The sequence below is a fragment of the Rattus rattus genome, chromosome 8 (genome assembly GCF_011064425.1).
Source record: "Rattus rattus isolate New Zealand chromosome 8, Rrattus_CSIRO_v1, whole genome shotgun sequence".
NCBI lineage: Eukaryota > Metazoa > Chordata > Mammalia > Rodentia > Muridae > Rattus > Rattus rattus.
The window spans coordinates 57447349-57459848 of NC_046161.1; the positions used below are offsets into that span (position 1 = coordinate 57447349).

General features: G+C 51.7%; 1 protein-coding gene across 2 annotated transcripts in view; it reads right to left on the reverse strand.

Annotated features, from left to right (window-relative positions):
* Nucleotides 1-6161: 6161 nt before the first annotated feature.
* Map2k5 (mitogen-activated protein kinase kinase 5) overlaps nucleotides 6162-12500 on the reverse strand; it is a 220813-nt gene continuing 214474 nt past the window's right edge. For both annotated transcript variants that reach the window (XM_032910909.1, XM_032910908.1), the window contains one exon: nucleotides 6162-6599. In XM_032910909.1, coding sequence (XP_032766800.1) covers nucleotides 6495-6599 — 105 coding nt within the window. In that variant the 3' untranslated portion in view covers nucleotides 6162-6494. The remainder of the gene's footprint in view (nucleotides 6600-12500) is intronic.

A 12500-nucleotide genomic window follows, 5' to 3' on the forward strand; every position in this document is an offset into this window, starting at 1 on the left:
CACCCGGCAGGGGGAAGGTGTGGAAACTAGCTCTTTAGAAGTCTGCATGTCATAATGTGTGACAGGGATGGTTTGACAATGACATCACCAACCTCCAAAGATTACCATGACTTCATGTTACGAATAGGGAAATTGAGGCCCAGAGAGGTTAGGCATTCTGCCTAGGATCACACAGGGAGTCAATGGAAAAGCAAGATTGGACAAGGCTGTAGGCTCCAAGTCCATTCCCTTCAGAGCTTGGTTCCATCACCCCCAGCAAGGAAGCCTTGAATCAGAAGAAGAGAACTCCATTTGGCTATCAGAAAACCCAAATTGAACCTGCCTGTCCTCTGCCCACAAACACCATAAAGGGTTTAGGTGCAGCTGAGTCGGCAGAATGCTCGCCTAGTGGTACTGAAGACTTGGGTTCCCTGCCCGGAATCACATAAGCTTGAAGCTGGGTGTGGCAGCTGACACCTATAATTCCAGGAGGTAAAGGCAGTGGGACCAGAAGTTGAAGTTTGGCTCCAGGAAATCTGAGACCACTCAGCCTACATAGGACCCTGGCTCAAACTAATTTTTTGTTTCAAAAAACAAATAATTTTATTATAAAATGCCACCTGTTCAGCCTGCTACCTTTGAGAACTGCACACCAGTAGCCAGGGAGAAGAGCAGCCACAGCTCTACCACACCAGTGTTCCCAGTGCCTTCGAGGAGGCTGCAGGGGAGGGGCAGGAGTGGTCAGTGTCGGTCCATGCACTTCTAAGCTCTAGCTTGTGACTCTTCTCAGAATGTGCTAAGCACAAACCATCAGGTTAGCGGGGAGAAGTGGGCAGGTGGGATAGGGCAGGCCAGTGGCTAAGGCCTTTCCAGAGGAGTTGAACCACAGCAGGGATTGGAGGAGGAAGGCAGGGAAGTCGTTGCAAGCTGAGGGAGCAGCTCCAGGAGGCAAGGGTTTGACACAGTCAGGGAACTTAGCGTTAGTCTTGTGGTAGAACATGGAGGTGGGGGTGCCTATCTCAGGCCCTTTCAGGGGAGCCAGAAGGACCAAATTAGACCAGGGTGAAGGGGATTTGCCATGCTCCACCCACACTGCAAGATCGATGGGATCTGTCCCTTCTCAGAAATTTTCTTTGTGTGTGTAGCATACGTGTTGGTGATGCTTGTGTGTGCATGTGTCTACATGAGTGACATGTTCCTCTGCGTTGCGTGTATGTAGAGACCAAAGGAACTGGATGTCCTTATTCCCTGGAGGTAGATTTCTCACTGAACCCAGGATTTGCCGTTTTCTAGCAGACAGACTTACAGACTAGCAAGTTGTAATGATCCTGTGTCTGCCTCGTGTCTCCGTGGTGCTGGGGTGGCAGCCACACTTGGCTCTTGTATGGGCGCTGGGGTCTACCTCATGCTCCAGCGCTGGTTCCTCTGCTCTGAGCATCTCACCAGCCCCTCTTTCTAGAACATTCTCACCTGCCACCCTCCTCTCTTTCCATGTGTGGGCCATCGCTCTCGCTGTCCCCCATGTCCCCCAAAGTGGGGGGGAAGACAGGAAGAATGAATTCCTAGGAGGGCCCAGCAGCTCGGTGAGACTGGTGCCTTTAACTAAGTCTGCGGGCAGGAGAGACTTTTTATCCCCTGAAAGTTAATGCAAGCTGTTAGGGAGATAAATAAATGACAGGGCTGCCAATGGACTGTTGGGCTCAAAGCAGGGACATTTGTCTCACTTTAGAAGAAGGACCTGGAGGGCTCAGCCCCATCGACTCGTTCATTGTGCTGTTATCTGCCAGAGAGGTGGTGACACCACGGCAATTAAGACAAACTTTAGTCTGTAAGTTCCCGCCTGCAATCTCGGGGCTTCAAAACAAGACAAATGATCCCGCCGAGGGAGGAAACAAAGTCTTTTCCAGACTGTGTCCGAAGTCACAGCAAACAATTGTGGTTGTTCAGCAGAAAATTCGTCACTAGGAGGCTTGGCTCTGCTGGTTTCCCTGTCCCAGGTTATCTATGCCTCCTGGGTTGTGATAGCCCAGGTTATCTTTGGGACCTCACCTGGTCTCCCCATGGCCCATCCCTTGCCAAGTCCCACCTTTTCCTGCCAGCCTGCTAGTTTGCAAGCTTCTCCAGTGTAGCAAAGATGTAATGCTTGTCAAGGCAGAGGCCGGTAAAGCCAGAGTCATTGCAACCCAATGTTGCCATGGAGGCCCACTGGCCTTGTCCCATATCCCACACTTTAGTAGTCAGGCCCCGCCCACAAGGACCAGACTTAGGGCCTGCATCCTAAGATATTGGCTGTTTCTACTTGCCAGGCCTCTGTGCCGCCTCCTTCCTAGGGCTTTGTTCATAGCGATCATCCTTTGCCACAGGCTAGCCCTGACCCTGGCTCCTGTCTCCCCCTGGCACGTTCCCCACCTTTGAATGGAACTTTCCAGCTGCATGAAATGAAAACCTCTGATCCCCTCAATGTGAACTTGGTCCAGGACCAGTCTCAGGCGTCCACTTGACCCCAAGAATGAAATCAGGACCCTGTGTGAGCTTCTGTGAGCTCACACTGCTCCTGTTCCCATTACTGGGATCTTGGGACAGGGTATCTGCTCTCCCTCTCCACAGCCTCCTGTGGCCTTCTTCCTCATTCCATTGTATGACAAGGGCTGCACCAAAGCACAGGTCATAGATTCTGGGGTCCAGAGCCCTGGGAGCCATAAAACCATGAACTGAGCTCCATGCATGTGTGTGGATGGGTGTATGCAGGTATGTGTGCATATAGATGGATGCATATAGGTATGTGTACATATGTATGGATTGCAGGTGTGTGTGTGTGTGTGTGTGTGTGTGTGTTTGGGTGTATTGTAGGTATATACGTGGATTGGTACATGTAGGTGTGTGTACATGTGGATTGGTGAGTGTAGGTAAGTGCTTGCTATTCTGGGCTGGGGAAACTCACAGGGGATCATGGTTCAGACCACAAGAAGTTGTCCAGGAGGCCTGAGAGTCCTCAAGGCTCATAAGTCCAGTCACTTTACAGTATGAGGACACTGAGGTCTAGGGTAGCTGTCTCTGGCTGGTCTCCAGGTCTGGCTCAGAGGCTCTACCCAAAGCAACCTCACAGCGCCATGAAAGGCAGTCTGTACAGCATTCTTAGTGTGGTGGCCAAAGAGTAGAGCCGAGGCTCCGCTCCTAAGAGTGCACTGTCTTTGCAGGAGTTTGGGGGCCTTTGTGCTGGAGTAGCAGGTGCATGTGCTGGAGCTTGGTTTGGAATTTGGGATAAGAGTGGGGCTCTCAGTGCCAAACAGTAATTTTCTATTTACTTGTTGGGTGACCTTGGGCAAGTCTTTCTGCCTCCATGATTCTGCTTCTCCATCTGAGAAATGGACAGAACAACAGCATCTATCTCAGGGGGTGTGGAGGAAATTAAGCAAGTTGATAGTAAGTAAGCAAACACCCTGGTTTAGGATGACAACTGTCTTTCCCCTCCTTCTTCCGAGTTGGAAGACTGCCCATTTTGCAAGAGCATTTGCATGTCTGTGTGTCTGAGGTCCTGGGTTGGATTCCCAGCATTGTAGAAAAATGGCTGTGGTGGTCTATCCTTGTAATTCTCAACATTCTGCACAGAGTCCCAGCGTGGAGGCAGGTGTGCCAGGAGTTCAAAGTTACCAGTAACAGTGTCCCCTGCCCCGCTGAACTGGGATTGGGGGATAAATGGTTGCTGGTGCCTCTTCAAAGAACAAGGAGAAGTCTGGTGGGTAGCTAGTTCTGGTTTTGGAGTGGTCAGGACCAGGGTGCCCTTGTTACAAAGCCCCCTGTCAGGAAAGCCTACCTCATGTACTGCTCACAGATCTTGCTCTGAGTACTGGTCTAGGGTGCCTGGTCCTTATTTATGGCTTGGGTCTCAAAAATTCTCTGACTGCATCAGACCCTGGGCAATGGGGGACCTCAAGGAGATAAACACTGCTGGGGTCTGGGCCATTGTCCCTAAACCATAGAGCCTCTCCCTGGAAAGACAATGCAGTCTCTACAGAGGCCCCTTCCACAGGGCACTGGACAGAGTACCAGCTGTGAATGATGGTTTCACCATGGTGGCCATCCGGCCAACGAATGTTTATCACACGCCTCCTCAGCCCAGGTTTTTTCTTGGTCGGTGAAAAGCAGGGGGAGCCCCCAGCTGGTGATGCTTCCATTCTAACGGAGGATGGGAAGGTGTAAATAAACAACAGGGTTGTCACAGTTACAAATGAGACAGAGGGAATTGGTGCAGGCTAGTGAATCTGGGTTCTGGGAGCAGGTGCACACGGAGGACAGAGATTGACAGAGGGTGTCATCCTTGACCCCATTCTACTTTATTTACCAAGGCTAGATCTCTCCCTGCATCATCCTGGGAGCAAGAGAGGGAGACTGCATGCTTCGGTGGTGTGGGCGGTAGGGTCTTCTGAGAAGCCATTTGAGTGAAGTTCTGCAAGGCGGTCATGTAGACAGTGGTGAGAGAGAGGGTCCTGGGGATGCCCAACAGTGGTCAGCAGGACTGGGCATCACACTGCTGGTAACATGAAAGCCCAGCTTATTTAACAGCTCATTGCAGGTGTACCCTCATACGGTGAATTTGAGGTTCAAGATGCTTCCACTGCTCTTCAACATCTCACGTCCGTTATCAGGATAGAGATGGGTAGGATCTTGATCTGAAGTTTCTTGGTCATCTTTTCTTTGTTGAAGAGACCTAATCACATGGCCTCCACTCAACCAGGGGTTTCTGGGAGATGTAGTCTCTGGACAGGCAGCAGCCTCCCAGCTCCAGCTTCATATGATAGAGAGAGTATGGACAGTTAGTGGCTTTTTGCTTTGGCCCTGGGTGGCTGCAGCAGAAACAAAACTGGAGGCAACAGGAACTGGAGTCACTATAATCTCACAGGATTAATACAGGTTAGCGGGTCTATGGCTTGTCCCCTTCCTGTCCTCCCTTATCCTTGTGCATTCCCTGTGGTGTGCATACACATGTGCTTGTTCACATGTATGTGGATAAGCACGTATGTACATTTGGAGGTCAGAGGTTGACATCAGGTGTCTTTTCACAGGATCTCTTGATCCTAGGGTCCACCAATTAGGCAAGTCTAGCTAGGCAGCTTGCTCAGGGGTCCTTGTCACCTGAGGCCTGGGAGTACAGGCTGTCACAACCTACTCTTCTTTTATATTCTGAGGCAAGCATTACTCACTGAGCCACCTCTCCATTCAATCCCCTCTGTTTTATTGGCTTTTTTTTTTTTTTTTTAAAGACTGAATTTTGTGATAAAGGCTGATTTTAACAGGATGACCTTGAGTTCCTGGTCATTTATCTTTTGAATCTGCCCGTCGCCTTGTTCTGAGTGACTTGGGAAGCTCTGAACATCAGGATCAGCTCTACCTGGTGTTCTAACAAAACTCCACGGGCGCCATATGCGGAGGTGGGGCAGGGCCGCCATGTTCTGAGTGTGTGAACGGGTCTGGCCTCAGTTCCTGGTACTACGAGAAGTGGAGGAAAAGTCCTCAGACATGGAGGAGAAAAGCAAAGGAGGAGGGAGGCTGAGGAGAAAGACGAGCCAAGGTCCCTCAGCACTGGGAAGGACTGCCGCTGAAACGACACAGTGTGGCCGTGGCCTGGATGGCAGTGGAGGCCGGCATGCGGACATGCTGAGGACTCCCTTCCACCAGGTAGAAATGGGGCTCTCAGTGCTTCCCTCCACCCCCTGCAAAAGAGGGAGGGCCACACTTCCTCCAGGTGGCTGCAGAATTACCTCAAGTGGCCATGAGGAGTGGTGGGCAGTCGCAGGCAGCGAGAGGCAGCTTGTGGCAGAGGAGATGGTGGCTGGGGGTGGGGAAGGGTTTTGTAGGCCTCTGAGCTCCTCCATGTTACATTCAGGGTGATAGCTTCCTCCTCAGCTACCCAAGACCACAGCCAAGGTTAGTGCTGTTTTGATGCTGGGCCTGTGGCCAGCTCCAGTCCAGGAGAGGGCTATACTATGACCTGAGGTTTGGGTTCTGGACCTGGCTTCGGTATACCTTGCCATGGAGCTCGGTATGGGCACCTCTGAGCCCGGTTTCTCAGGACACCTGAGCTGTGGCATGAGACTTAGCACAGAGCTACAGGAAACGACAGGATCTTGCTGCTGTCCCTGCTTAGTGGGGATGTGTACTACAAACTTGTTGAAAAAACACAATCCAAAGCAGTAATACTTTATTCCCATCAGTGCTGCTGATAGGCTGACCCTTTACATCAGTAGGGAGAGATGAGGGTGGGGCCAGAGGAGGTTCCATAACCTCATCACCCTGACCCTGCACCATCTCCACCTGTCATTGTCAGCGCCTCCTCCCCACCAGTGGTGAGGGGTTTGGCAGAGGCCAGCCCTCTTGAGGACTCCCAGGTAGGGTAGAAGGTGAAAGCAGGAGGCTGTGCCCAGTACATCTCTTCCCAATCAGGCAGCAGACAGAGGGGTCACAGCTTGTTGTGACCTTGATGCCTGGTCCTGAGTGGTCAGTGTCCTGCTGAGGTCTCATGGGGGCCCCTGCTGGCTCCGCCTCTCCTCCAGAGCTCGGCAAACCCACATGGACACCACAGTGGCGTTTCCGTCATTGAACTGCACGATGAATGGGTGACCCTGTGGGGAAAAGCAAACCGTGTGACAGCGGTTGGGGCCTGGTGCTGAGGGTGAAGTTCAGTCAGCAGAGCACTTGCCTAGTTTATGCAAAGCCCTGGGTTTGATCCTCCACCATATAAGCCAGGTGTGCTGGTGTATGGCTGTGATCCCAGAACTTAAGGGGCAGAGGTAGGAGGATCAGAAGTTCACGATGGCACAGAGCTAGCCTAAGCTACATAAGACCTTGTTATGAAAAGACAGACATAGACAGACAGACTGGGTAGTGGTGAAAAATGCCTTTAATCCAAGAGGCAGAGACAGGCAGATCTCTCGGAGTGCGAGGACAGCCAGGGCAGCCAGGGCAGCCAGGGCAGCCAGGGCAGCCAGGGCAGCCAGGGCAGCCAGGAATATATATAAGAGAAACTCTGTCTCGAAAAAAACAAAAACCAAACCAAACCAAACAACAAACACAACACAACAAACAAAACAAAAACAAACCCAACAACGATAGACAGACAGACAAGAAATGACAGCTAGGCAGCTCAGTTTGTATTCTAAGATGTGTTCTGGCCTGGACCTGATTTCTTTTTTCAGTAACCCTACATGGTAAGAGAGCAGGCTAGGGTTTTCGAGACGTTTCATCAGGTAACAGTGCTTGAAGACAGGCTGGAGGAAGCTGTGTCTGATCTCTAGGACACACGTGCTATTAGTAGAGAACTGACTCTGGAAAGTTGTCCTCTCATCTATACACACACTCACACACACACACACTCACATACACACTCACAGTCACACACAAACACACATACACACAAACACACAAATACACACACTCACACAAACATACACACACACTCACACACACACTCACATACACACACTCACACACAAACACACACTCACAAACACACACACTCACACATATACACACACTCACACACACACACTCACAAACACACATATACACATACTCATACATACACACACACACACTCTCTCTCACACACACATACACACACACACACACACTCACACTCTCTCTCTCTCACACACACACACTCACACACTCTCATACACACACTCACACAGATAAATTTGTTCTAAAAGAAAGGCAGGCTCAGCCCCATTTTGTAGCCTAGGTAGCTGAGGTTTTCAGCACAGTTTCAAGCCATAGCTACTGGTGGCCAAGTTTCCGGCTCAGTTGCTGCCCAGAGAGCAAAGGATCGTCTTGTCAGAGGCGTTGTCAATCCCTGTTAGTTTCCTCCTTTGTCTCCTGCTCCCTTGTAAGAGAGCCAGTCTGGGGCTCTAGGAGGAGGCAGCTGTCAAGAGGAGGGCTGAGGGGTGCGGCAGTTCAGGGCAGAGGGCTGGACTTCAGAGGGGCAGTTTTGTTTCCGTGTGATCTGTCTCCGGTACTAACCTACTCCGGCCGCAGCAGGCCAGGGTATATTTATCTAGCAGCCTCCTCTGTTCAGAAGCACGAAGATCAACACCCCAACCTCAGGAGTCTGAGGGCTTCCAGGGAAGGCCAAGGGCTGTCAGAGCACACAGAAGGAGACCAGAAAGCCCATTCCATCCACCAAGGAGCATTCTGGGCCAACGACCTTCAGCAGGAACATTGTAGCCTCCATGAACATCAGGCTCTGGGGAGTCACAGAAACTGACAGGGGGCGGGGAGATGAGGCCCCTGATGTCCGCCCCAGCTCCTGCTTCTCTTCCTCCATCCACCTTCCTCCCTGTCCCTGCTGCCTCACAGGGCTTTGAGCTACTTTCCTGTACACCTGGCTGTGACCGTGGCTTTGGCAATAGCCAGGCCTTAGGAATGTGTTCTAAACCTCCCAGGGCCCAGCAGCCGCCTCGTCACATGACCCATGGCTAAGAGGGATGTGGATCAACTGTGTCCTGACCCCAGCACTTAGTAGGCTCTGTGAGGATCGGGTGGAGCTTGGGGTGGGGGTGGGGGCGAGGGACACTAACCAGGCTCTCCAGCCTGGCTGATTATGGTCAGAAAACTGTCTCTGGAGCTTGTGCCCAGTTGAGGGCCTAGGGCAATGCCTAAAGCCAGCTGGGTACCTATTGTCCCTCATGGCAATCTGTTGGGGTTCCAGACATGAGCAGGACCCCAACAAAGGGCTATGGAAGCCAGGGGCCTGGGTGGGAGTTGAGACAAGAGGCACTCCACTTTGTCTTCCATATGTTCTCCTGTTTGTACTAGCCCAGCCTCTGCCTGCTTTCACATGGCTGCCTAGGTAGAAAATCCTCTTCATGAATTCCCGTACATATTTTTTTCCTGGACTTGGGAGGGGTGACCTTGTGCCCCTCTGAAGAACAAAGACATAAGCTGTGCTCAGGAGGACGGCCCCTCCCCCCAAGCCCAGAGTAACACAGTGTCACTTTCACAGAATGCCGGGTGACTTTGGGCCATATGCTCCATCACGGTTATCATCTGTCTGAGAGCAGGCAGAGTGGAACTGAGGAGGGAGTGGAGGCGGCCAGGGAGAGCTGATGGGTGCACAGTGGGCAGCAATGCCTATGCCCTGGGATAGGAGGGGAGTAGAGGGTTCACCAGGTTGCTGGCCTCCTGGCTCTGTGGAGGCCCCTGCCCTTTCTCGACCCTTGCTGGGGGGCTGACTCCAGCTCTTGAGCACCACTGATGAGGCATGCCTCTCTGTGGAACTTAGGTCACCACACAAGAAAGAGACTCTGACAACAGGTTCTGTCCCCAGTCTCTGTTGCCTGCTTTCGGGCAGGCATCTGAGTGGCAGAGAGGGAGTGAAGTGCAGGAGACAGCACAAAGCAGAGCTTGGCAGAAGCTATGCAGCTTCTTGATGGCTTCCTTACCAGGCAGTGGGAACTCTCACTTCCTGTTCTCTCACAGGGCCAAATGCAGCAACCGAATTGGGGGGCTTAAGTCTTCCACGACACATACTCGTCACAGAGGATAAAGATGTAATGAAGGCAAAAGACTGGGGCTAGAAGAAGTAAGATGTGTCCGAAAGTGGGTCAGTGGGTGAGCAAGATAAGCCAACCACCAGAGCCAGCATCATCTGCTACATATGCCCTCCGCAGAGGAGGAGAGGAGGGGAAGGAGTGGAGGAGGAGAGGAAGAGGAGAAAGGTGTTGGTGACAACTGCTGTGTCAGGAGAGAGCTGTCACCCCAGCCTGCTCTGGCCTTTGATGTCGCAGCTTTCAGCTGATGGTTCTGCTTCTTGCTCAGTCTACTGCAGAAAGACGCTTTCCTGCAGGAGAGACAGCAGGCCCTGCTGAGCCTTGTTGTGAGGCCCGACTGGGGCTCCAAGCCTGCCTACCATGATGGGCAAGGCTACCTGAGACCCAGCAGCTGGTCTCCCAGTGTAGTGCTCAGTGAGAACCTCCCTGTCTGCCATTCTTAGTTGGGCTCTGAGTTTCTTGTTAAGTAAGAACTTGCCCTTTGGGCTGCCCACCTTTTTTCTGTGTAAAGTTGCTAAGGAACACCACACATTTGAATTGAACTTGTGCCTGGGCTGCGGGGCCTGGTAGGTATGATGTCTGATTGATGACAGGACTCCACACTGCCTAAGACATGGGAAAGCAATATACGCATGTGCGCAACATGCTTGTCTATCCCTACCCACGAAACCCTCACTGTGTGCAGGCACAGCCAACTTGAACTCTCCTATACAAGGCTTCAGAAACTCTGGACCAGGGCAGGGGGGGGGTGGGGAGAGAGCAAGAGAGCGAGGGTGGTTTAAGAGCAGGACACTCTTTCTCCATGCTGCCTGCCTGCTGCCGCTGCTCCCTGAAGTGGGCACAGCAGTTCTGTCCTTTTGGTTTAAAGAGGATTGTGCATGCATAGGCACACTGACTCTGGGTAAAGGCCAATGGCAGCTTCCTCACCGAGACTTGTGTGCCAGGCACGGGCAACCAACGGCTACCTACTCAGCAGCTCCCTGTGTACGAGGATCAGTCCATCTTCAGATGAGGATACAAGGCAGAAGATTAAGACCGCAGAACTGAACCTTTCTTTCCACCATCTCCAGCGCCCAACCCTGGGATTACACAACTTTCTCTTTAGTCTGGGGTGGGAGGAAGGCATGGCACCTGCCTGCAGGAAAGGCTGACTTCAAAGCAGGAGGGACAGATGTCATCTGCCTGCTGATGTCAGCCTCTCTGGACCTCAGAGTGACTGGGCCCAGAGTTGGAGGCTGGGGCAGAAGAACCATCAGAAACTGGCTAGCAGCACCAGCAAATCCCAGCACTCTCTCGGTGGAGCCTGTCTGTCCTGCCTTTTCCAGAACACCTTCGTTTGCCCTTCCTGTGGCACACTCTGCTACACTACAGGTGTCCTTGTCACAAAGCACCCCAACAAAGCTAGCTGGCTATGTACCTCCCCCTCTTCCCCCGAAGCCTGTGCTCAGGTTGGGGTGGATCCAGACCTCACCAGCACACTAGGTGGGAGAGGACAGCTTAGCTCCCGTGTAATCAGGCCAGGCTGGTCTAGAACCCAAATTAGTAGAGTTCAACAAACTGTGCATGCCTGCTGGATGGGGCCTCCCAGCACCCAGGCAGGTGTCTATAAAGATGGTCGGGGTGTCTGGAGAGGGCCTGTGAGGTGTGTGTGTGTGTGCGTGTGCGTGTGCGTATGTGTGTGTGTGTGGTGGTTATAGCCATCTTCCTGAGGGATCCCACTTTCCCTCTTAGTCTGAGTCAGGGCTCTTAGAATCTACATGAGCTCAGACCTGTGGCACTGCTGGGAGTGAAGCGTTCCATTACAATGCTGTTAAAGGATACCTTAATCTGTATTTTTAAAACCCAACTAATAAGAACAACCTGTGGGGTTGGGGATTTAGCTCAGTGGTAGAGCGCTTGCCTAGCAAGCGCAAGGCCGTGGGTTCAGTCCCCAGCTCTGAAAAAAAGAAAAAAAAAAAAAAAAGAACAACCTGTGCTCAGCTATGTTCAGTTCACAGTACCACAATGAACACCTTGTGTTAGGATGTTTTTGCAGGTCTTAGGGGCAAAGCCGTGAACCTGTTCAATCTGTTGTACCTGCTACTGACTTTAGACGTGGGGGGGGGGGCTGTGCGGTACACTGGCGATCAGAAAACACACAGGGCTATGATGTCCTACTCTGACTGTACCTGAGTATAAAATCCTGGGAGCACACCATGAGCCTAGGCACATGGCCAGCCAGCTGACACAGTGGGGTGGGGACTGTCTGAGAGCAAGGCTCTAAAGTCCACAGCACATCTGTACTCCATGCTTACTTACCATAAGCATTTATGTAAACACTGGGTGCATACTGTCAGGGGCTAGGTCTTGAAATAAAACTTTTCTGTGATTCCTTTAAACATTTTAAAGTTAATTTGATTTCAATTGTGTACATATGTGTATGTCTGTGTGTGGTTATGTATGCATCATGTATGCAGTGCCTATGGAGGCCAGGAGAGGGCGTCAGACCCAGTGGAGGTAGAGTTGCCAGTGACTGTGAGCTGCCTATGTTAGGACCAGGGCTGTAAGCACAGGCTTACAATCCCAGCTATTTGGGAGACTGAGGGCAGGGGGGATCACAAGTTCAAAGCTTGTCTGGGTTACAGAGTGAGTTTACGGCCAGCCTGGTTCACTTAGCAAGGTTCTGCCTCAAAATGAAAATAGAAAGAGGCCTGGAGGTATAGCTCACTGGCAGAGTGTTTGCCTGGAAAACACAGGTCTTAATACAAAAGCAGCATCACACGTGTACCCACCCATACCCACCCACCCCTCACCCACTCACTGACACCTACCTCTGCCTTCTTTTATATGAGAAATGTTCTGTGTCCTCCCCACCTCTCTCCTCTCTCTCTCCCTCCTTCCCTCCCTCTACACTTCTTGTAACACAGCTGAAATTACCAACCTAAAATTCAAGTTGAGAAGGCCAAAGAGATCTCATTAGTAACATGTCTTGCCTCA